Consider the following 23,693-nt stretch of genomic DNA (forward strand, 5'->3'; position numbering starts at 1 on the left):
CCGACGCCGCCCCCTTCCATCCATGCATCCTCCTCATCTCCGCTTCACGCGGTCTGAATGACGACGGTTTCCGTTTCCTAATTAGCCTGCTTGTACTCGTGGCAGTGCCCCCCCCCCGGGATTTGGGATCTCAGTGAGGATTTCTCTGACCCGGCTTCAAAGGAAGAGGTGAATAACAACAAAGATTCTTGCTGCAATACAGTCACTTACTCCTTTCAATGACCCTAAAGCTGCTCCTGTAGGGGCCACTGGGGGCCACTGGGGGCCACGGGTTGAGCAAGACACGCTGAATATATGTGCCTTTGTGCTGGGTGGAAATGTGGTCTCAAATCCCATCTTAATCCACTCACTGTCTTTTGCTGGATTTAACATCCTTCCACCCCCCCCCCCCCCCAGCCAGGAAGTGAATCCATCAGCAGGAGTCAAGGTGCAGCTGCGCCTGGTGTTCCGAGCAGGACCGATGGAGGACAGGCGCACGCCAGCCGAGGCTCTACGTTTCATGGCGAGCGCATTCAACCCCAAAGCCAGAGGACGGATAGACATTTCCCGAGAGACGAAGACGTCTCAGAGCGATCCTGTGGGACGGACGTCTCGAGCAAACATCACGCAAACAACGCCTCCTGCTTTTGGTTTGCCGTGAATGAGCTTTTTACCCTCCGAGGTTATGACATCATCAGTGATGTCATGCTCGATCCTGAATTGGATTGTCTGTGTTAGGACCATTACTCAGAGGTTATGCGTCTCCATGATTCTAATATCAGGGCTCTGAAACGAAACAATGGCTATTGTTTCGTTTCAGAGCCCTTCATCACTTTCTCTCTCTATTCTTGCACCCTCTGCAAGAATCTGGACATCAGCAGCAAAGCAAACTGCAGCAGGCACCGCTGGAAGGAGACGCCGGCAGCAAAGAGACGCTCTGCAGGAAGAGGAAGCGCTCCAAGCCTCCAAGCAATGGAGTTATCTGGCGTCCCAGACTCACCGTATCTGCTGATGGAGGTGCGAGATATGCTGGCAGATGAAGGGATGTTGTACGATGAAGTCTGTTGGGCACCAAAGCCACGACGCAGCGGTCTGACACCTGCAAAGGAACAATTAGACAAGCATGAGGAAAAAAACAACACACATCCGAAATGTGATGCTGTCGTGAAGAGAGGAAGCAGAATGTCGTGCGTCGCGACTCGTGTGCGTCACATCTTCAGAGACAGGAGTTAAGGTGATACGAAATAGCATTAGAGCCGAAGAGAGTCGGAGAACGATGAGCGGAAGAGGATGTGTGCAGGAGCGCCCGGGGTTTCTCTATTTATGAAGCGCTCACTTCAGATACGACGAGAGGATCTGATGCGAACGACATCGGAACGGATGCTTGTGAAATCTATTTTTAGGACGCGCTCTTTCACGAGTTTCACATTGAGTGAAATTCCATGCGAAAGACCATTAAGTGAAGTAAATCTTTGAAATGCTCTATAAATACGGCAAAAAAAGAAAACATCACATATTCAGAAACCTCGCAAAAGTCGTGGTTCTTTTCTGAAAGGCGAAACAGCAAACAGCCTGTTGGCTGGCATCTTCCCCCCCCCCCCCCCCCCCCCCCCCCCCCCGCCTCCGACCAGTGGAGAGAAACAGATGAGCCTCCGGCGCGGAAATTAACGAAAAAAATCGAAGGCCAGGCGCCAAAAGAAAAACCTCAACAAGGATAAAAGTGGAAACTTCCATTTTCTACATTTCCTGCTTTGCTGGAGAGTCAAAAACAATCTTTAAAGTTCACGTCGCTCTCGGGAGCTTCTCATCCTCCCTCTCTTTCACTCTTTTCAAACTGATCTTCGCTCTGATATTAGCTGAACTTGCCATCTGACCTCTGCTGGCCACGCTGGGGGACGCTTCGAACTGAGGATGGATCCTCTTAAAAGACGCACCTCTGCTCCCCGGACCTCTCGGACGGCAAGGACAAATTGTCTTCCTCACCTTCGCGCCCAACCTTCCCACCCACAGCTGACATCTTGATCCGCCTCTCTCTCCGAGCTCACCTATTTCTCATTTGTCTCCTGCTTTCTGCTGCTCCTCTCGCCTCCCCTCGTCTCGTGATCCGCGGGTCGACCGACGGCGAGGACTCGGCGACGTCTCCACCGCTATTCCCGTGATACATTTTCCCGTGATACATGAAATAGCTTCTCTGCCCCCCCCCCCCCCCCCCCTCCTCATCTCTCACTCTTTCTGTGGCTGAGAGAACAGCTGCAGCAGAGATGGGCCCTTGTGATAGACTGAATGATCGAAGGCGTGCAGGTTCGCCCTTCAGGGATAATCCAGTGTGGGGCTGATAGTGGGCAGGTGTGATAAGGGCGGTGGGCCCGGCCTGTGATAAGACCTTCCATCAGACAGCGCCCTGGCGACCGGGCCGGAGTGTGGTCAGCCACTATCTTATTTTTCCCAGCCATCCCCCATGCGACCCCCAGGCCTGGTCTCGGGTCCGTCTGCCCCCTCTCTCCTCGGTTTACGCCCCCCCCTCCCCGACATCAAGATCTTTATCGTCTCGGTCGATTCTGCCCCGCAGGCTGGAAACAGCCGAAATGTGGCATGTAACCCCCTACGGGGCGTTCTGAGGAGTCGCATGTAAATCTGAATGCCGTTATAGATGGATTTATTATGTAGTTATTAAAATACTTCCTGAAAACGAAGTTTAGTTTGCCACATGTCCGATATTTTTTATTTAACTTCTCAACAAAGACCGGTGAGCCGAGACAAGTCCAAATTAAGAATGTGTGTGTTGAAAATATCCCCAAATATCCCAAGTGATGTCAACACGCTGGGTAACAGGAGGAAGCTGGCCGTCCGTCCCGATGTCCTCATCAGTGTCGACCGTCTCTGAGAGGAGGACAGATGGAGGTTGCCCAGCAGCAGGGGACAAAGTTCCCAGACGACGTCTCAAAGGGAACCGGGAAGCGGTCCGGCTCCGAATGACAAACACACTGCCAGCAAATACTAGCACGGTGCAAAGACACAGTCCTCCTGCTAGTCATCAACGCTTTGTCCAATGTCCTCGGCGCCATTCTTCACACGGGACGCAGCCCAGATCAGAGCCGAGCAGCCAGACGGTTCACGATGACTTCCTGTGCCTGAGAGTCATTAACGCCGCGCTCTCTCCATGGCAACGCAAGCCTCCGAGATGTACCCGGCAGGAGCCAGGTTAGCGCAGTCACATCAGGAGGGCGGAGACAAAACGGACGTGCGGTGACATTCTTCCCTTCGATCGGTCAGACCAAACACTTCCCAGTCTGCAGGAATCGTTCGACCCAATGATGTTTTAGGTGCGTGCTCACATGCGCGTTTGATCATGCTTCTGTCTACCGGTCTACAGACGGCGGGGAAGATGGGATTCACTTCCTGTCAATGTAATGAATTTGAATAAAGATTCTGAGCTCAATACAACTGTGTGCGTTTTTGATGTGGCGGCGGCGTGTCGGTTCCATATCCGGGTTCTGTAGAGCGTTGTTCCCCCCGAGAGGCAGAGTAAATAACCACTGGGATTCCCAGGTGATGCGCATCCTCTCCCTGCAAGCCTGTTTCCTCTTCTTCAAGCATCTTCCTTACTCTCGGGGGGGGGGGGCCTAATGAGCTCGGCGACCAGATGTGCCGTTTGCAGCTGCCAACACAACTGCCTGTCGTGTGACGATGCACAAGCGGCTAACCCTAACCCGAACCCCCCTCTCATCTCTCCCCAGCTCTTCCTCCTCTTCCTCCACCTCCACCTCCCCCTTACAGCCCACTGGCGTCTCCTCTGAAGTCGGGCTTCACGTTCGGCGCGGGGACCCTTAGATCTGTGATCAATAGCGGCCCTTAGATCCGCTATTGAGCCAGCGACAAAGGGAAGCAGCCGTACTTCTGTTGCTTAGGCAACCCCTCAGTGCCCCCCCCCCCCCCGGCAGACACACTGACATTATGGTGAAAAACAAACACACCAAACCGCTTCATCAAGGATTAAAGCACAGCAGAGACCAGAGAAGAGCAGCAAGATGAAGACGAGGAGCAATATGAAAGAAGTGAAGGACGCCGCTGATGACTCCGCCCTGACCTCCATCCCCGCCCTCAGCTGCATCTCCGCCTCGTGATCGGGCGCCGTCGGGCCTCACGCAGGCTTTATGCCGATGGTCCCGGCTGATTAATGAAAGGGTCGCGACCTGCGACGACGCTCCGCTTCCTCCTTCACCTTCTCCATCCCTTTTTAATTAGCTCTCCTTTCACGGTCGCACGTTTTCAATTCACAAATTCAACGGCTTCACATTCTCGTTTCCGGCTCCCTCCAACGGGAGGCAGCAGCGGCGGATCGGACGAAGCCCTCCGATTGGTGGGTGTGAAGCGAGGATCTCTAAGCAGAAGTAATCAGGACAGAGCGAGGGAGAGAGCGAGAGCTCGCCCTCCTGATTGTAGGAGCATCATCTCCTCGTGGAGGGTCTGTCTGTCCTCCACCTGCACAGTAATTGTCCTCTATTTTGTCACCGTGCAAACGAGGAGCTGAAAAGTGCCCGTCTAAAAGTCAAGAGCAGGAAACAGCAAAGTTTGGCGAGGTTTTCCATAAGGAACGTTACGCCGACGCCTCGGAGGACGTCTGACTCGGAGGACGTCCCACTCGGAGGACGTCCCACTCGGAGGACGTCCGACTCGGAGGACGTCCCACTCGGAGGACGTCCCACTCGGAGGACGTCCCACTCGGAGGACGTCCCACTCGGAGGACGTCCCACTCGGAGGACGTCCGACCCTAACATTTACCTGGTAGTGCATGAGCGTGTTGAGCCTCTTCCAGTCGTTCTCGATCTTGGTGGTGATGTCTTCATCCTGCAGCACCACACGTGCCAGCCTCCCCTGACGCCACTCTGAGGACACAAAGAGTCTTCATCATTATCCTCATCGTCGACGGAAGGCTGGGCATCGAGCTCGGGTTCCAAAACACCTGTGGCAAAACTTCTCTTTGTGCACGACTAACAGGAAGACAAGGCACAACGCTTTTCCTCCCCTGCCTGCCCCTCCCCCCTCCCCCTCGGCCAATCCCACTTCGGTGTGCGCGTTCAGATTGTCATTGCGAGTCGTGACCTGAAGTCACTCCAACTTCCTCATGACCTCCTGAAGCACTTCCTTTCAAACCTCCTTCGACTCCTAGTCAGGAGAACGGCAACCCGAAGCGAGCGCTCGCATCAGGGGGTGTTATCCTGCACGGCTTCTCTGCGTGCGTCCGCCTCTCGCAGACGTTCATCTTAATTAAACATTACACACGGACGAGTTTATTTGATGTATATATGCAGGCACGCTGCAGCGCGCTAATTGGTACTCGCATCGTGGAAATGGCGTCCAATCGGCTCATCACGGTCAGAAAGAAAAGAGGAGTGGAGCAGACAAGGAAGGAGGAAAAAGCAAACTACAGGAAAATCACCTCCTTTCAAAAGGAAAAATAGAAAGGGGGGGGGGGGGCAGGTGGGGGGTTGTAAGCAGTGGAAGGTGACGGCTCATTGTGGAGCAATGAAATGATAATGAGAGTGTTGACGGGGAAGGTGGGCGGCCATTGTGTCTCTCCTGCTGCGGGTGATCATTGATTCTCTCATCTGTCGACTGGCTTTTATTACTTTGCACCTCTGCCGGGTCACTGATTGACACGCCTGCGTTACCGACGCAACAGAAAGTAGTCCAGCTGCCGCACGTGCAGCGAGATCCGCGCCATCGCTGTTCGGATGTTCCTGGTGTCGCTAAAACAATAAATATTAGCGAGACATTCTTGATACATTTGTTTTCTCCATTTTTAGTCAAAACTGGTTTTTGGTTTTCGAGGGCCAATAAATCTCGAACAGAAAAAGGTATGAAGAAGAGAATTTAACCGTTCATTTGCTCGGTTCGATGTTTACGTACTCATAATACACAATATTCTGTGGGTCCTGAAAAACCAGTCACAAAATGGAGGAAACCGGCCGACCCTGCCAAATGCAGCCAGCATTGAATGAGTTAATTTGCTTCGGCTCGTTCCTCCATGTGGTGTCGCTGCTTTTACCCGAGCACCACTTCCCCATTTTGTGCGCGTGTTGCGTGCTTTCGTTGCGTGTCCGCTCCGTACCGAGGTCCATGTCCACGGCCCGCGGGCGCTGCGAGTAGGGCACGTTCTTGTAAACGGCGTCCAGGATCTTCTCCTTCACTTGCGTGATGGTGTCGCAGTTCAGCACCTTCACCGGGATCTCGGGGCTGTTCTCATTGTCCGGGTTCACGCAGTTCAGGATCTGGAAATGTGCAAAACGGGAGAGCGAGTCAACCAAGGGGCGAGAGGAGTCTGCTCGGAGCGCGGCGGGAGCTTTGGGAATCCATTTCCGCTCTCGCTGGCAGCCTAAAATCTAATTCCACACCTTCGGCGGGACAGCAATCTCCCGCTCTGCCGGGGCGTTAACGCGTGAGGAGCCAGATTCCCAGCCGGAGCAATCGGAGCGTTGTCGTGTCTCAAGCTGGCTGTGCGAGTGCGTTTCTACGTGTGTGTTATAAGACAGGCTGTTTGGCGTGTTTCAATCTCCACAGACCCCCCCCCCCCGGTGTTGGACCATGTGGGGCCATGAGCTAATTCTTCCTGCATCCATTAGCTGTGGTTCTGCGTTAAGCCATCGGTAGCAGTGAAAGCTCTTTATGTTCGGATTTAAGGTCGTCTCCGTGCAAACATGGGGCGGGACATACCAGCGTTTTGTACTCGGGACGTACCAGCGTTTTGTACTCGGGACGTACCAGCGTTTTGTACTCGGGACGTACCAGCGTTTTGTACTCGGGACGTACCAGCGTTTTGTACTCGGGACGTACCAGCGTTTTGTACTCGGGACGTAACAGCGTTTTGTACTCGGGACGTACCAGCGTTTTGTACTCGGGACGTACCAGCGTTTTGTACTCGGGACGTACCAGCGTTTTGTACTCGATCTGCTGGCGAATGAGCTTGTCTTCGCTCAGGGAGTAGCGGGCCTCTCCGGTGATGGCGTCGATGGGCCCCTTTTCCATCTGTTGCTTTATGGCGCAGTACAGCATGAAGAGAGGCTCCCCTGCACACTCCTGCAAACCCCGCCCCCCCCGGTCAAAGTCTCACATTAAACTAAACGGAAAACCTAACCTGAAACGTGCCCGTGCAAACACAGAGACCCAGTGAGCTACGAGGGGAGTAAATACCAACCTTGAGGAATCTGTGAAGGAGGAAGGCGAACCAGTTCGTCAGCATCTTCTCGGCAACCGACTCCGTCCTAAAATGACATAAAAAAAATCTTTAGATAATACAAAAGCTCCATAATTCATGAGTTCGCGTTTGCGACTGGATTACAAAAGAAACGTCGGCCTCTTTTAATTGCTTTCCTTCTCACAAAAGGCCAAGAAACATTAAGAGCGGAACATCCGGGCACGTATCCCGGAGCCGTCCACCCCCGCCGTCCACCCCCCCAAACGCGGTGCTGCACGTCCCTCAGCAGGTTCAACAATGGTGCAGATATTTTTAATCTGGTTTAATCTCCCTACAGAAGCCGGCGTTCCTTCGGAGTGTATTTCATTTCACCCATTTGGTTCATGCTTTCATGATTTAAACGTGTTTTATTGTGAGCGGCGACGTTTGTAAGGAGAAACCAAACGTTGGTGGCAACGATGAAATCCGAAACGCTGTCTGGGTCTAACAGGGCTTTGGATTTTGACCAAATGAAAGTGTCTGAATTGAGTGCACGAGGGTGCGTGCACAGGTGTGCGTGCACGTGTGGCTGAACACAGCGAGACGTCGGCAGCTGACAAGCCTCAGCTGTTGAGACAGACGAGCGCCGTCCCCGCCAGATTACACCTGATCGCAGCGAAAATGGTCTCCTCCCTCATTTCCTCTCCTCTTCCTCCTCTATCTCCTCTTCCTCCCCCACCTCGTCTGCCAGCAGCAAACCTGCCTCCAGAAACCATCAAAAACTGCCCGAAAGACAACAAAAACGACGCCTCCGCCAGCCTGCTGCTATTAGCTTCACCGTAGCGCCGCAGGGCTACAAGAATGCTCTCCGCCGGTCAGCTTCGGATCCAAAAGGCAGTTCAGTGGTTTTAGAAAGACTCCTTTGATGGAGCAGGAAGCTGCTGATGGCGCTGACCTGGGGTTCAGAAGGAACGGAAGCAGGCAGGTATGAAAAACAAGCCCGAAGCCTCTCGGAGCTAAACCGTGCTCGGGATGATTGGAGCCATTCAGCCTTTGAATGGACCTAAAGGGAGATTACGCCTATTATGGAGATAATTGCGTTAAGTCGTGTTCGAGGGGTGTAAAGAAGAGAGAGTACGGGACCGAGACACAATCCCCCGGAGGTTTGAGCCATGAGACGGGGGAAAAAGAAATCTGTCATTCTATACGTCTCATTAAAGCGTAAACGCACAATCCCGGCGGGTTCTCTGATGCTCGCTCACACAACGCTTCTGAGGAGCGCCGGTGTCGCTGGGCTGGAGGCCAACGCCGGCGTGCTCAAGTGTGTTTGGTCACGGATCTAAACGGTCCGGCGCTCCGTGTCAGCGCCGTTCTTGGGAGGGTTGGCAGAACGCGACGCGGCGAGTCGCTTTCAACCCACGAAATGTAGACTTTTCTAAACCGGGAAGAAATGAGAAGCGGCACTTCTGCTCACACACGCGCACACACACACACACACACACACGCACACACTCGACACGCCTCATTCTCCCCAGTTAAACTGGTGGCGAGTCCTCTGTGAATCAGAGCGTCGACTCATCTGTCCTCGGCAAGCATTAAATAAATATAAATATATTGCACATTTAAAAAAACAAATTGTCCTACTTTTTGTTTGACATCCCCCCCCCCCCCCCCCCCCAGCGTGTATAAGACTCGAGTGTGTTGGAAGTTAATGGATCCTATTAAGCATTTTAATAGGCTCAGCAAGTCCCAAAGAAGGGTGTCACATAAAGCCTTCTCTTTTGTAGGGGTGTCGCTGACTCCCACTTAATATCTCTCCTTTCATTCTTTGCCCCCCCCCCCCTCGTATTAATTGAGTTTCATTAATGAACGCCAGGAGTTCATTATCCTGCGCGGCATTTAAGAGGCGCGTCCCAACCCCCCCCTCATCTCCGGCCTGCTAATGGCAGAGCGGGTAAAGGAGGTGTGATATTAGCACGCAGCCGAACGTCTTCCAGCGAAGCTAACGCTAGCGTCTTAATAACGCCGCGCCCCATTGCTCTGCACGGGCGGAAATCTCATTACGAAAATGCTGAGGAGGAAAAATAATGCGAGATTGAAACACGTCCCACGGTGATAGAAGCGGCGCTCTGCGGCTCCATTAAGAGAGCGTCGTGAAGAAAGGAGGGAAAGTGAGTTTAATCGGTTAAATAAAGCTGCGTTTCATCAACGGCGAAACACAATCCCGACGCTCGGCATCCGTTCCACTCGGCGAGGAACTCAAACACACTGTCAAAAAGCTTTTAGGAGAACACAAAGCGTCTGCGAGCTGAAAGAGAGCGGAAGACGCCACAAATGTTTAAACGCCAAAGAGACCGACTCCTTTGATGAACGCGGCTCGGATGAGCAGGAGTGCATCCTTCAAACGTGATTCCGGGAACGTAACCGACTGCGGATTTCCCGCCGCTGCGTAAATGCGAGATGCCGAGACGCTGTAATTTGCTTCCTTTTGACTGCCGCCGGTTAATGGAAGGAGAAAATGGATCCGGCGTTCATCTACGGCACCGCATCCACAAACTGCCCCCTCTGGCGTTGGGAACGCGACCAGCCCGCCGTCGCAGGCAGCCAACGACACGAGGCGCATTCGTCGTAATCTCTGTGGCAGTCAACCGCTTCCTTCGATTCGTTTTCCATCCCGCTTAATCCGCCGAGAGGCCTTTCCGTTTTGCGTGCATTCATTTCCACGCCGTAAAATAGCGCTTCAGCCCTTTTCAGACGCGCTCGAGGACGGAGAGAGCCGTCTTTAGGGCGGCGACTGTTCAGCAGTAAAGACGCCGTAGCATAGCATGGACGCTAATCAGAGCGGGCGCTTTGACGTCCCATCGTAGCTGCTGCTAAATGTAGCACAGATTATTTGCTCCCATTCTAAAAACGACAGCGCCCCTTTCTTAAATACATATATTTTTTTTAAATGGAAATATATGTTTATGCCATATATTGTTGTAAAGAATGAAGTCTTCAGTAAGAACAAATAGTTTTGAGGCCGAGTGCCGCAGAGTCTGGGGAGGTCGGGAAACACCGAACGACAATCGAATGACGTTTGGCCTCGTCTGTTCGTAAACAAGCGTTTGGATCCGCACGCATTAAACTTTGATCGCTACTGCTAAGACGCTGCGACGGATGGAGCTATGTTTTTGCATCTTTGTCTGTAAATGCCTGGTTACCGTGGTTACGGTTTCCTCTATAAAGGTTGAGTGTGTCATCTCGCCAATGTTCTTGCGTCAAGTAAAAAAGGGCTTTAATGAAAGCTCAGCTACGCGTCTCAGGATGCGCTTTCAAACGGCTGTAAGGTAAATGAGAACAGGAAGAAGGCTGCGTGGACCTCGAGGTGCTTCCCGTGTCGCCTCCCTCTCGTAGCCTCGACTCATGATTCATTCGGGGGGCGACGGGATTACGGACCGCCGCGGTCCCAATGAGGGAGGATAATGAGAACGCTACCGTCCGTCTGACGCCGGGTCGCTTTAGTCCACCTCTGTCTTTCAGAGGGAGAAACTAAAGGAGGCGTCCCTCCCACAAGCAGGTTGGGGGGGGGGGGGGGGGGTAACTGCTTACAAACCGGGTAAGGATATGAAGTTTTCATGACGGGAAACCAGCTAAAAATAAATGTTTTACTCCCCGAAGGCAGTGGAGGATACTAGCGGGTGATTAAAGTTTAAGCACATTGCCCGAACTCCCCCGGAAAACAATGTGCAGAGGAGAGGAAGAAAATTAAATGAAGTAACCGCTTGTGAATGTTTTATAGAAAGCCCGAGTCCGGAGGATGAACGAGCCTGACACCGGCGCTGAGAGAGAGAGAGACAAGAGGAGCAGAATGCAGAATTATGCATAAGATCCAGAGGAGGCAGCAGACGCACTCATCACGAGCCTCGTTCTGCGACGCGTGTACACGAGAACACGGGGGGGGGAGGGGGGGGGCTCAGAATGCGTCTTCCAACATGAAAAAGAATCAACAGTCGGCTGCCTACATCTACCCGCCTCCTCCTGCAGCCCGGAACGCCATTAAATATCCACACTGTGCAGCAGACGCTTCCTGCTACTGACGATTAGGAGGCGTGTCGAAGTGCAATCTGTATTTTTCCTGTACTTTCCGTTTACTTTGATGTCAAAAAAAGACATGAAAACCCGCGTAAGTAAAAACATCACGGGCGTTTCCGTCTAAGAGAAACGTCCGCCGCCCTCTTACCTCCGCAGCAGCAGCTTGGGGTGATTTTTGCTCTCCAGGTTTCGGTCAATGAGGTCGGACAGCAGGTGCTTCAGGACGTCCGTGGCGTACTCCAGCCGCCCCTGCAGGGCCGTCATGATGAGCGACGCCACGTTGCCGCGGTCCCTCATGGAGAAGGAGCGCTGCGTTTCCAGCGTCCGGATGAAGGTGAGCAGGAAGACTTTGTTGTTGATGAGCTGGCCGAACAGCTTCAGGGCCTTCTCCACCTGCTGCTGGCCGTTTCCCGACACCTGGAGGACGGGACCGTGCGTGTTAGCGGCCATGTCGGCGCCTCCAGAGCTAATCAGAATAATAATGTCGTGTTTTGCATCAACGTGTAACGGCTCGTCTTGTGTTTACCACGTTGGAGCCAGTGTGTCCTCTCAGGGTTGCCGTAAGGCAGGAGTTTGTGTCACGCAAACCCAAAATAGAGACGAGCTTGACAGTTTTTTTAAAAAAACGACCGCAGCGCTTCAACGTCCCTTTTTGACCTCGTCTCACTCGGAATAGATTTTTCCAAGAGCCTCGCTCGTGTTTCACGACGGGCAGACGGAGGCTCCTTCTCGTTGTGAGTAACTGAGAGCATCTTAATCAATTATTGACCCGGCACTGTGGAAAGCACAGCGAGCTTTTGACAGACCGATGTCGGTCTGTCAAATGTCAAGTCGGGGTGAGACGATCCCAAAGCAGCTTCCATTTTGTTTTTGCATTTGTACAGATCGTCACTTAAAAGTTTGTATAGCCAGTCGGCGTCTCCAGACCTCGCCGTCTCACACCGTGGCGAACCGATCCCATCCCACGGACGCACTCGACTAACAAAACAAAATGGTGGACGTCTCCCGCGATCGGTCTCCTTACACCCGACGGCTTCATCGTTCCCACAGCGTTTGCCCGAGCCAATCGGAAAAGACGAAAAGTGTTAAACAGTCACTTGTTTCTGCCGATGGAGGAACGGACGGTCCCGCCTGAGGATTGGGAATTACTCAGTTCATTACCCATCATGCCGCAGCCACTGGTGGATGAAATGGCCATGTGCTGGGACCCTGCTCTCCATAAGGGGGCGAGCGTGTGCACACACACCCACGCGTGCAGGCTGGTGTGTGTTGGGACGCGTACGAGGGGGATGAGTGGCACACTGGTATCTTCTCCCCTTAGCTTACCCCGCAGGGAGGGCGGTAAGAGTCCTTGGCACTCACTCTCTCCCTATCTCTCTCTCTCTCTCTCTCTCTTGCCTCAGTTTGACTTTCTCTTGTCCTTCCTTATAGTTTGTTTTCCGATTGTACTTCTCCTAATCGCTCCCTTTCTTGTTACCTCCAGTTCTCGGAGGACGGGGTGATCCTCTATGCCGGGGAAGAGGACCCTCATGGCGTATGTCCTGTAGTCCAGATGCGGGATGCCGGCTCTGTCCAGGTCGCTGGTCAGCTCATTGATGTCGGTCTGCAGCTCGGCGAAGGCTGGGAGAGAGAGAGAGGGAAAGACAAGAAAGCGACACCGGTTGGAGAGTAAAACCATCCTCCAGCCCCAGAGGAGCAAATCTAACGAACCCCTCTCAGCTTGGTGGGTTTTTACTCTTGCGATGAAAGCTTGGCAGTTAAAGCCCAAGATAGTCTTCATGTCAGGAAAAACTCAATATCTCACACACACCTCCCTTCCTCACTCATCTTTATCCACTAGCCGGTAAATTGGCTGGAGCCGAGGCCCCGGAGAGAGCGCGTGTCATCTCAGTGTGAGGCCGCAGATGAGCGCTGGTTAATTGGCTCCATCCGGACCGACCCCGCGGCTCTGTTGGACCGCCTCGCCGCCTTAGGGGGAGGGCTCCCCCGTCTGCAGCCTATCACAGGAGCAGCGGCAGTCCCTCAACGGCGTCCTCTAAACTCCACAGTCGCTCTTAGCTCCCGCCTCCTGCCCCCCCCCCCGGCCTTCCCCCGACTGCGACACGTGGGTTTAGACACCGGAGCACTGGCTAACAGCTCACAGAGGGTATATACTCACGAGGAGCCCCCCCCCACTGGTTGAAATATTAATCTCTTCTTTGCCCAAGGCTGCGACTGATCCCAACCGTTTGCCCGCTCTGCCTTTCTGGAGAAGACATTTTCTTCTTCTTTACATTAACAGAATAATGATGAGGTCCGGCCCGGCTGATGAAATCTTGTCAAACATCGGCCATCTAGGTTCTTTGATAGGACGAATCACACGACGACGACGGCATCTGGGATGAATCGATTTCTGCTGCTTGGAGGTCAGGCGGAGGTCAACCGTCTCTCCTCCCACCGGGCGGAAGGTTAAAGGTCAAACAGTCTACAGCGCCTCCTTTTAACCCACGAGGGAACGCGTTTGGATTCTGGCGCTGATAAGGAAAAGACAAAGCCGTTCGTAAAGAGATAAACGTGGAATGAAGGATGGAGTACGATTCGAGGTTTTTTTCCGATATTCGTGGGTTGAGTGCGAACCAGAACGTGGAAGGAACTGCAGGGACTCATTAGATGACGAGGCGGGTCACAACCCGGGAACCCGACGGCTGTAGAGTCGCATCGACTTCCCGATCCACACAGGATTTAACACACACTGTGGGTTACCAGCGATTTACTCCATGTCAAATCAGAGCCATCCTACAATCATCCGACGGCGGGCTGCACTCGTCCCGGCGACCGACACGGTTCCACACAAACCTTCTTTGCACTCCAGGGCGACTCGTGACTCCAGGTTGTCCATCTGCATCTGCAGGCGCTTCAAGGTGAGGTCGTTTTCACGCGACTTTCTCTTGTAGGCGATGAGCACGAGGATCACGATGATGAGGAGGAGCCCGCCGCCGGCAGCGATGCTGACGATGGCCGGGAGCGTCAGCAGGCTGTCAGACATGATGTGGACCGCGCCCGGGGAGACGTGGAGGCCGCCCACCTGGACCTGAGGAGAGACACGGACGCGGAAAAACCTGGAATCAGTGCAGTTTGGAGCATCCCGAGAAACCAAACGCAGCGGGTGAACGCATCACGAACCCAAACCACAACCCTGGAGTGTGGCTGACCGTGGGAGACAAGTAACTGTAATCCATTACTTTTAAGTAACATACCTAATGCATATTCACGTGTGGAAACGGCGTGCGAGGCGCCACTGACCATGACTTTGTACTGTCCGGTGAGGTTCGGCGGCTCACACAGCAGCTGGCTCTCCGACACGGTGACGGAGCAGGGCGTGTCTCCGATCAGCACGGTGTAGTTAAGCCTCGCCCCTCCCGTCGCCGGGGGAACCAGGTTCCTGCCCTGTGGGCGAGCGGAGACGGACAGCAGGGTGCGATATTAGCAGAGAAGCTGTGAATTACATCGACGCGTCTGAGATCGGACAATGCGGGACTCGTCACCGTGGCGATCAAAATAAACATCAACATATGTTCCCGTCTTTCAGCTGAAATAGTTAAAGGAGGCATGCGGCTGTCTGGAAGCGCTGGATGCGGATTTGAATGGGGACTTCCTGTACCTTTAGAATGATGGGCGAGCCCGGTTTCTGCTCCAGGACGCCGGTGGCGCTGAGGGGCTCAAAGTGAGGGTTCGGGTAGTACAGCAGGTTGGTGTTGTTGTACACCAGCAGCGCCTGGACGTTGTTGAAGATGAACCCGAACTCGTCGGCGTGCTTCACCGCGTCCAGACCCGGATGGTACTCCGCCATCAGGGAGGGGGCGAAGCAGCTCATGCTGGTGGTGTTCAGCACTTTACACACCTGGGGAGGACAAGACGGAGCGGGAGATTGGGACACGTATTTATAGCTCGTCATTAATCCGCTTTTATTGGAGAGGAAGCCGCCATAAAAATGGAAAATAAATCGCCACTCCTGCCGCGCTGAAAAACACTGGCGGACAACAAAGGATGGAGGAGGCGCTCCTTTAGCTCCCCCCAAGCTAAGGTTGAGCTACGGCTCTTTTATTACTCCGCCCTGCTTTTCCCAGATGACAGACCCCCCCCCCTCCATCCATCCTTCCCGGCTCGAAAGAGATGGATTCCGGCGCAGGACTCTGACAGGGAGAGTTTTTTTTAAATCTCCTCTCCTCTCTTCCTCACCGGGGAAGGGACTTAATTAGAGGTAAATATCATCAAAGCCGCTGAGCGTCAGTGACCCCCCCCCACCCCTCCCACCCCCCCACCTGTTGTTTGCTGCTCGGTCTCGATCAATTCGGACTCATTCCGCGGCGGCTTTGCCAGCGTGGCGCCGAGGATCACGACCGCAGACGTGGAGGGAGGATCCTGGCTTAGATGCAGATCATCAGAGTGTTCGCTTGTTTCGTCCACATGGGACACCTTTAAACGACGCATCCTCGGCGGTGACTAACGATTAGTTTCATCAGCGATCAATCCGGGGGTTATTATTTTCTCATTTTCAGCAGATTAGATGTCGAAGCACGGACAACCTGAAGCTTTCAATATTCACACGGCTCTGATATGAAACGGCCCATCGTGACAGGAGGCCTTCTGGCCTTCAGCAAGAATTTAACTCGACATAAATACTTAAAATCTTCAATTACACTTTAGTCGATCGACTAAATGATTAATCGACTGATCATCAGCGCAATATGACTTAACAGTGATTGATTATGGCACGCTCCAGTTTTCCTGGGGTTGTGGCATCACAAGCAGACAGGCCTCCTTAAGAGCTTTCACTTTTTAGGTTCCCTACATGCAGCTTATATAATATATATATATATATAGTGGGCGAGCGGAGCAGCTTATATATTATATATATATATATAGTTATTATTATATATATACACGCAGTTAGTAAACTATTATTTCAGCATACAGCGATTACAGTAGGAATAAATCAACATGGATTTCTTTCGCCCGGCGCGTTCGGCCTGCTCTCCAGAGAATTAAAAGTTTTAATGGATAAAGGAGCTCAGGCTAAGTTTGATCGGGGCTGCCGTCTCTCCGTTGGCATGGCGACGTGTAATACAGACAGGCCCAGATGCTCCGGCAGCATCCTCGTGACTGTCACGACGGAACGGCAAGTCGACTCCGGCTCCGACGACCATCTGCTCTGCCGGAGATGGATACTGTTGAGGGGTATTTCTCTCTCTCTCTCTTTCTCTCTCTCTGTCTCTCTCTCTTTTCTTCAGTAAATCCAAGCTGAATACTGTCAGCATCGAAAACGGCTGCAACCAAGCAGGATGTTTATCAAGCTGTGTGGAGAGGAGTGTGACGTGTGGAAATCCAAAGCAATGGAGGGGTGGGGGGGATGGGGTGAGAGGGGAAATGGGGCGAGAGGGGAAATGGGGCATTGTTGGATTTGATAAAGGAGACCAGGAGGGGCAATAAACTTCTGCCCTCTCAGATGGCTATTAGCACTTTTTAGCCACATCAACGCCATCCTGCTTGAAGTACAAAGATCCTAACTTTAATATGAATAAAAAAGTACATGACTTTATCCTGTATTTTCAGCTTGCTCCTAGTCCTGTGGGCGGCGTCGGGAGGAAAGCTTTGCATCGTTCATTATTGATAAATTGTATCGAGGTCAGCAGTTAGAGAAAATAATTGGAATCACGGCCTCATCTGTGTCCTCTGGCGCTTTAAGGTGGCGGCGCTCCAGCCAATCTGGCTGAATACATTACGGTGATCTAGTGCAGCCCACTCCACCGGTCAAAGGTCAGGCTAAGGAAGTGGAGGGAGAGAGAGAGAGGGGGGGCTGAAGAGGAGAAATGAAGGGCCAGGGAGGGATGATTGGACGAGCCACTCACGACGTCCGTCATTATGAGAGAAGGCCCCCCATCATCGCTTAGAGCGCTCACTGGACCAGACAATCAGCTCAGATGTGAAGGAGAGCTCGCATTTCTGCGATAAGCACCGGCTCCAGATGCACCTGAAGTACCGAAGCGGACGCTCGGTCCGGCCGCCTGAAGGGTTTCAAACCGCGCGAAACCCCCTCTGGGAGAAAAGAACCTTTCTCCCTCGAGATTATCATGACAGTAAAAGATGAAGGGAGAAAAGGAGAGGAGAGGAAAGTAGAGGGTGATCTACTTTCCTCCCCCCCCCCTTACAGACTGCTTGCAGACAGAAAGGGTCGGAGCTTCATGTCTTACACCTGGATTCAGTTTTGTCCATTTTTTTCTAAGTAAAAAAACAAACCAAAATGCACTAAATGACTTGATTTGAATTTATTCCTTTTAGCATTGGTGATTTTCTCGTCTGCTTGGGGAACAGGTTGGGGGTGTTGTTTTTAGTGCATCGGCCGTCAGCTCCTTTTAAGCGTAAATCCTTTCCACTTAGCTCTCTTTTCCAGCTCCATTTTTCCTCCGTGCCGTTAGAACAACGTGCAGCCATCATTTCTCCTCCTCCTCAAACCCATCTCCCCCCTTTTGGGTCGATCCGCCTCTCCCCACACCACAGACAGGAAATCACATTCTGTTAATTAAACAAAGCTCCCCAGGATGGCGGCTCAAATGAGATTTGTAACAATTTCCTGGAGCTCTTTATGCTGACCAAAGACTTTTGACCTCACTTAATCTTCCATTGAAAGCCATTAGCAGCCCCCTCGCTCCAGATCATGCGTGTCTCTCCTACCTCCCCCCCCCTGCTCCTTCCACCCTCTGGTACTCTGGTGAAAACACACACAGGTCAGGCGACCCGTGGGGGGGGTGAGCCTCTGGAATATTCAGGGCGAACTCTTCATTAAATAGTGCAACCAGCCGGCTGCATTATTCAGACGCTCACTGGACTGTCTGAGAAGACTGAGTTCAAGTGGAAGTTAGGGAAGCGCAGAAAAGCTGGAGGGGGCCGTTAGCAAGCTAAACATCATTAGCCGTGCTTGAACAGCGGTGTGTTTGGTGAGCTAGCGTGTGTGCGCGCTCAGGGAGGCGGGGTCGGCGTCCTTACATCGACCGACTCGTGGCCGGCGTATCGGACTCGGATCCTGGGCTCCTGAACCACGTCCAGGTTGGTTCCCGTCACCATCAGGGGGGTGTGGCCACTGGAAGAGGAACACAGACGGGTATTAAGTCAGAATAAACATGTAAGAACAGGAATAAAACAAAAAGAAACGGGATTTGGCTTTTCAAGTGATGGAAGGAGCCGGAGATGCTTTTTAAACCGATTTCGCTCATGGCAGTGAAGACTCGGCTTTAAAACGTCACGACGACGGCGGACGTCGCTGAATGATGATGGCGTGGGGGAGTGAGTTCCTCCTCATCTCTCCATCCATGCTGCTCTATCCCTTTATTCCTCCTCTCTTCTCCCCCCTGCGCCTCCTCTGTAAGCCCCGGCCATCTGTGCGGACTACAAAGCCTCCGTCTCTCCCTTTAATTGGGCGTGTACAGAGTGTGCGTATCTATCTGCCAAAGACGCTCTATAGATGGATCAACGCTGAATTCGATAGGACAATCACACTCTCAATGGCGCCGCGGCTCTCCTCTCAGAGCCCGTCTAATTGGAGAAGAGAAGCAGACAGTAATTGAAAGTGTAATATTGACGTGTGTTTGCTTATTGGGAGCAGTTCTGGCTCTAAAGCTGCGATGGAAGGAGCGGAAATCCTCCGTCTGGGTGGCAGAAGCTCGGGATTGGCCGGTGTGGGTGAGGACGAGGCTCCCGGCGTACCTGGCGATGCTCCAGTCCGGGTCGATCCGCTGGACGGTCGGGTCTTCTATGTACTCGAAGGTGAGGCTCTCCCTGATCTGGGCGCGGTCCACGCTCACGCTGATCTGCACTGGGCCGACCCCGGAGAGGGAGGGGGCGGAGTAGCACACTATCTCCGCCATGGTCCGGCTGCAAGCGGAGCAAGATAATGATTATTTAAATCTCTTTCACACTTGTTCAGGAGCAATAAAACCTTTTTTCTCTGTTTTATACAACTAAACTTTATGGACTAACATGCAGCAGTTTTTCGGGGATCTCACCCGAAGAACTCGCACGTCTGGTTCCCGAACTGAATGCTCACGCTGCTGCCGGCGCCGAGGTTCTCGCCCATTATGGTGACTCTCGTGCCGCCGGACTCTGGACCCCGGCTCGGGGACAGACCGGTGACTGTGGGGGTCTGAAAACAGAGAGCAGCAGAGATCAAAAGGAGCTAACTCAGCAGAGAGCGGCGAAGCAGGAAGTAAAGAGCAAAGCAGGAGACCAAATAGAGACATTCTCAGAGAGAAGAGGGCCGCGTCTGTTTTGTACCTCGTGAAACATTCATGCACGTTCGCCGATTTCCACGAAAATCACAGTGACTCGTATCAGCGGAGTGCAGCGCTAGTTGGAGAAAATGATAAAACCGGGAGCTCTTACAGTCCCTGAGAGATCCTCTCATGCCTTGCCGGGTTTGTGTCTGAGCGAAGCTTTTAAAGGACTTGCTGAAGATAACTAGTGTTTACAGCTGCAGGCTTCTCGCCCGCCGTCACACGGACAGATGGAGAAATATCCGAGCAGACAGCCCGTCATACAGGAAAACACACACGGATCGACGTCCACGGGCGACTGCGCACGTCTTCTACTGATGACACACAAATAAACAAGACAAGAACGAAATGTAGACGCTGTCATTTAGCGCTCCAGTACAGCGAGCTGAAAGGAGGGGAGTCGGTCTGATCGAGAAAAGGCGAGAACGGCGTCGTGCCACACGAGGGAAGCATGAACGCAGGCGAGAGGAAGCAGTCGACGACAAAACGTGCAATGGAAGCGCGAAAGCCGCGGCGGTAATTAGCAGCTGCTGCTAACTGTCAGGGGAGTCCTAGCGGCGAAGGCGTGATATGACATCCAGCGCAAACGGAAAGGTAGATCATCCGGCGATATCGTTCACCGGCCGGACGGGCCGCTTTCTGCTTGAGAAAGTTCCCCCTTTGTCTTTTATCTCTCGCTCTTTATCCATTATTGACTTTTTGTTAGCTAATGTCTTTAGAAACGGAGCTGATCAGATGATTTATCAATGAAGCGACTGAAACTACAAATACCAAGCAGCTACTCTGATAATCATTTCATTTCTACGGATTCCGCTTTGTGCAGCTTTGGACAAAAGAATTGTTAGAATTAAATAACTGTAGAAAGAAGGAGAAGTTTAATAATTAAGTTCCAAGAAATCTTTGTGAGGGAATAACTGCCTGAAGCGTTCAAGTATCAATACGCATACTTTAAGAAACAATATGAAATCCATGTGATTTTGCTGAAACAGGCTGTTAATTGAGCTCATAAGCGTGTTGTTTGCAATGGTTATTTACATGCAGATCGTCATGGCAACGCACCCATCATAATTTGCCTGTGGTGCAGAAACAACTACTGTCCCAAGAACCCCTTTCCCTTCCGTATATTTCCTGCTTTTCTAATGTTCTTCTTCTGTGGTGTAATTGCAGTCGTTACCACAAAGGAGTAGAGCTGAGAGGAGCGAGCCCTGAGCTCCGGTCGGCAATCGCCGACGCACAGCTGGACCGGACCGGGCCTGCTGTCGGCGGGAGCCGGATCCATCTCGCACACGATCCTACGGAACAGAACAAAAAAAAGCATTATTCAAAAGGAACCGAGGAGAATTCCACCTTTCATAAAAAAAAAAACCCGACGCTGAGAAGTTGAGAGAACGTAATCGAAATGCTTCTCTGCCTGATATCGATTCGTCCTCCATCATCAAACGAAGCTTCTTTTGTTGTCTCACTCATTTCATTTGGACAAGCGCTCCCTTCAAATGAGACCGCTGCGCCTCCTCCTCCTCCTCCTCCTCCTCCTCCTCACTCGGCACATCCAATGTGAGTAAATTTTCCCACCAACAACCGTCCCCCCCTTGACAGCGTCGGCGCCGAGCCAGCGTGTTACGTCTAATATAAATCACACCGCGGGATCAATGCAGCTTCATCATACTATGTGATCAGGTGTCACGCCGCGCTGCAGGTGACTCGAATCAAATGACATAATAAAACAAGGACGTCTATTGATTGGTGCTGCCAGGGAGCAATAAAGTACAAGAAGCAATCACAGCATGGAAAGAGATAAAATATGTGGCAAGGCAGACGGCAGCGACGGAGGAGCGGAGCAGAGAAGTATTATCCCTCCAGCATTGATCATCTGAACGACAACAAATGACTCTCGGGGGATTCAGAGGACGAACTCCGTGGAGGAGAGCGACTGAAGGAGGATTTACTCGCCGAGGGAGCTGACGTTCTCCGACCTCCCGACATTTATGGAGATATGTTTGGCTTTTCAAACGGGAACATCAGATCGTGTTTTCCACGTCTCTCCCGAGGTTGGCTCTAGTTTAAGCCCTCGCTAATGAGGACGCTCCAGAAAGACGCTGCAGAGGTCCGCAGAAGATCTACGTTCTCTCTGCTAAATAACACGAAAGTTGTGTGTTGCTTTTTTCAAAGCATGAGCAGCTCTCATAAAATCCTCTGAAGTAGAAACCTAAAAAAAAACACACACAAATAAGTATTTTTTGGGGGGGTTGGACCCACTCCACAGGAGAATTAAGACTTAAAAAACACAAGAAGAGCATCATTCAAATCTATTCAAGCATTGTGTGCGTGTGTGTGTGTGTGTGTAGCCAAGAGGGAGATGGGCAAGTTGCGAAGCGCGGATGGCGTTCCATTAGTTCAGGGTGAACGGGACAGACTTTGACGTGATGCATGCGCAGCGTGGGACAATTAGGGAGGTAAACAAAAGTAAACACACGCAGCTGTCGTGGGACTGTTGTTGACTACAGGAGCTGCAAAGCGAGGGAACTGGGCTAGCGCGCTGCGGAGGGAGGGAAGCGAGGTCGGGGCCAGCCCGTCCGGACCCGCTGCCGTCTTCATTACGGGAAGGACGGTGGAAAAGCGGGTCTTTTTTGCACAGTTATTTATTATGATGATTGTTTTATCAAGCGCTCTGAAACAATGATGCTAGTGCTCGCCATGTTTGTGTCACTTACTGCTCGGCGACGATGTAGCCGTCCTCCACAGGAGTGCACCTCACCCCCGCGACCTCCACGTTGCCCACCATGTCTGAGAAGGCCAGGCCGAGGTTGGTGCCGTGGATGGTCACCCGCGTGCCTCCTTCTGGGGGGCCGGCCTCTGGGGTCACCTGCAGGACGGAGAAGGAGGGACGCTGAAGGGTAAAAAGCCGTTACGGTCCAGGTGGCCGTTAAAGCGATTAGAGCGCTCCTGCGTCCATGCCACGAGTCACTGCGCCAACAGCGTGCGCTTACCACACGGCATTAGCTCATTTTATGTTTCCCTTCCTGTCTAAATTAAGCATCGCACAAAGCCCACGCGATAAAGTGTATTTATACAACGATAAAAACCAGAAAGGAAACTTTAACATAAAAACTGTGGGATTCGGTCTATTAACATTCAGCAAGGGCACCTGCGAAGAACCTATCACCGTCGCCGTGGGTGATAAATTTAAGAGGGGATCATATTAATGCTTATTGGGGGGATCACCTCCTAATAAAATAGAATATGGCAGCCCAGCATGAACTTGGCTCGGGGTGGCACGATTCCTTCTGTGCTGCAGAAGAGGAGGAAGTAAAGAAAGTCCAACAGAGTAGGCAATTTCTGGCAGACGCTAAGGAGGGGGGGGGGGGGGGGGGCAGATGGGAGGAGACGACTGTCACGCCGCCGTGTGGAGCTGCGCCTGCTATGCAAACAATCAATATGCTATTACTGGTCATGCAAGCAGAAGGCAATAACACAACCGACAGTTGTGACCGCTTACCGAGCCGGAGTGCCTCCTGATTGGGGGAGGGGGGGCTCCGAGTGGCGCTCCATACCCTCCCCTCCTCCACACACACACGCTAGGGTATTGCGGCTGCCCTGTGGGACACCGGCATTGTAATCTAGATTCAGTGGACATTAATTGATCCGGATGTAAAGTAAGTGTGTCACTGCTGCGCCTGAAGGCTATGAATACATGAATCTTTTATCACTGCTCCGGCATGCAGGGTATAGGTGGGGGGGGGGGGGGGGGCTAAATATATCCATGTCAGGGGATGGCAGCAGCTATTGAAGTAGACTTAGTGATGTTATGTAAGAGATGTAAGGGCCTGGGAGAGAATAAAACACAGAGGAGGCTGGAGAGGTTATTGGAGACTACAGGAGAAATGGTGGGAAGTAGGGCCGTCTCAGTATTAGCGATAATACCCCCTCACACAAACACAGCAGGAGCAGCAGGAGCAGGCACATGACGTCACCTAGCTAGCGTGGCTCCCAGGTAAGGAGCGTTACAACACGTCACCTAGCTAGCGTGACTCCCAGGTAACGAGTGTCACGACACGTCACCTAGCTAGCATGGCTCCCAGGTAACGAGCATTAAGACACGTCACCTAGCTAGCGTGGCTCCCAGGTAACGAGCATTAAGACACGTCACCTAGCTAGCGTGG

General features: G+C 52.4%; 1 protein-coding gene across 1 annotated transcript in view; it reads right to left on the reverse strand.

Annotated features, from left to right (window-relative positions):
- Nucleotides 1-821: 821 nt before the first annotated feature.
- Nucleotides 822-23,693, reverse strand: part of plxna2 (plexin A2) — an 83,030-nt gene continuing 60,158 nt past the window's right edge. Inside the window, 17 exon segments of the mRNA XM_068742799.1 lie at nucleotides 822-916; nucleotides 980-1,045; nucleotides 1,048-1,078; nucleotides 4,762-4,865; nucleotides 6,092-6,251; nucleotides 6,910-7,056; nucleotides 7,175-7,241; nucleotides 11,376-11,644; nucleotides 12,705-12,847; nucleotides 14,063-14,297; nucleotides 14,510-14,653; nucleotides 14,868-15,107; nucleotides 18,251-18,344; nucleotides 18,968-19,135; nucleotides 19,267-19,403; nucleotides 20,708-20,825; nucleotides 22,245-22,396. Of these exon segments, the coding sequence (XP_068598900.1) occupies nucleotides 822-916; nucleotides 980-1,045; nucleotides 1,048-1,078; nucleotides 4,762-4,865; nucleotides 6,092-6,251; nucleotides 6,910-7,056; nucleotides 7,175-7,241; nucleotides 11,376-11,644; nucleotides 12,705-12,847; nucleotides 14,063-14,297; nucleotides 14,510-14,653; nucleotides 14,868-15,107; nucleotides 18,251-18,344; nucleotides 18,968-19,135; nucleotides 19,267-19,403; nucleotides 20,708-20,825; nucleotides 22,245-22,396 (2,370 nt within the window).

This window comes from Brachionichthys hirsutus, chromosome 2 (assembly GCF_040956055.1).
Source record: "Brachionichthys hirsutus isolate HB-005 chromosome 2, CSIRO-AGI_Bhir_v1, whole genome shotgun sequence".
Classification (NCBI taxonomy): Eukaryota; Metazoa; Chordata; class Actinopteri; order Lophiiformes; family Brachionichthyidae; genus Brachionichthys; species Brachionichthys hirsutus.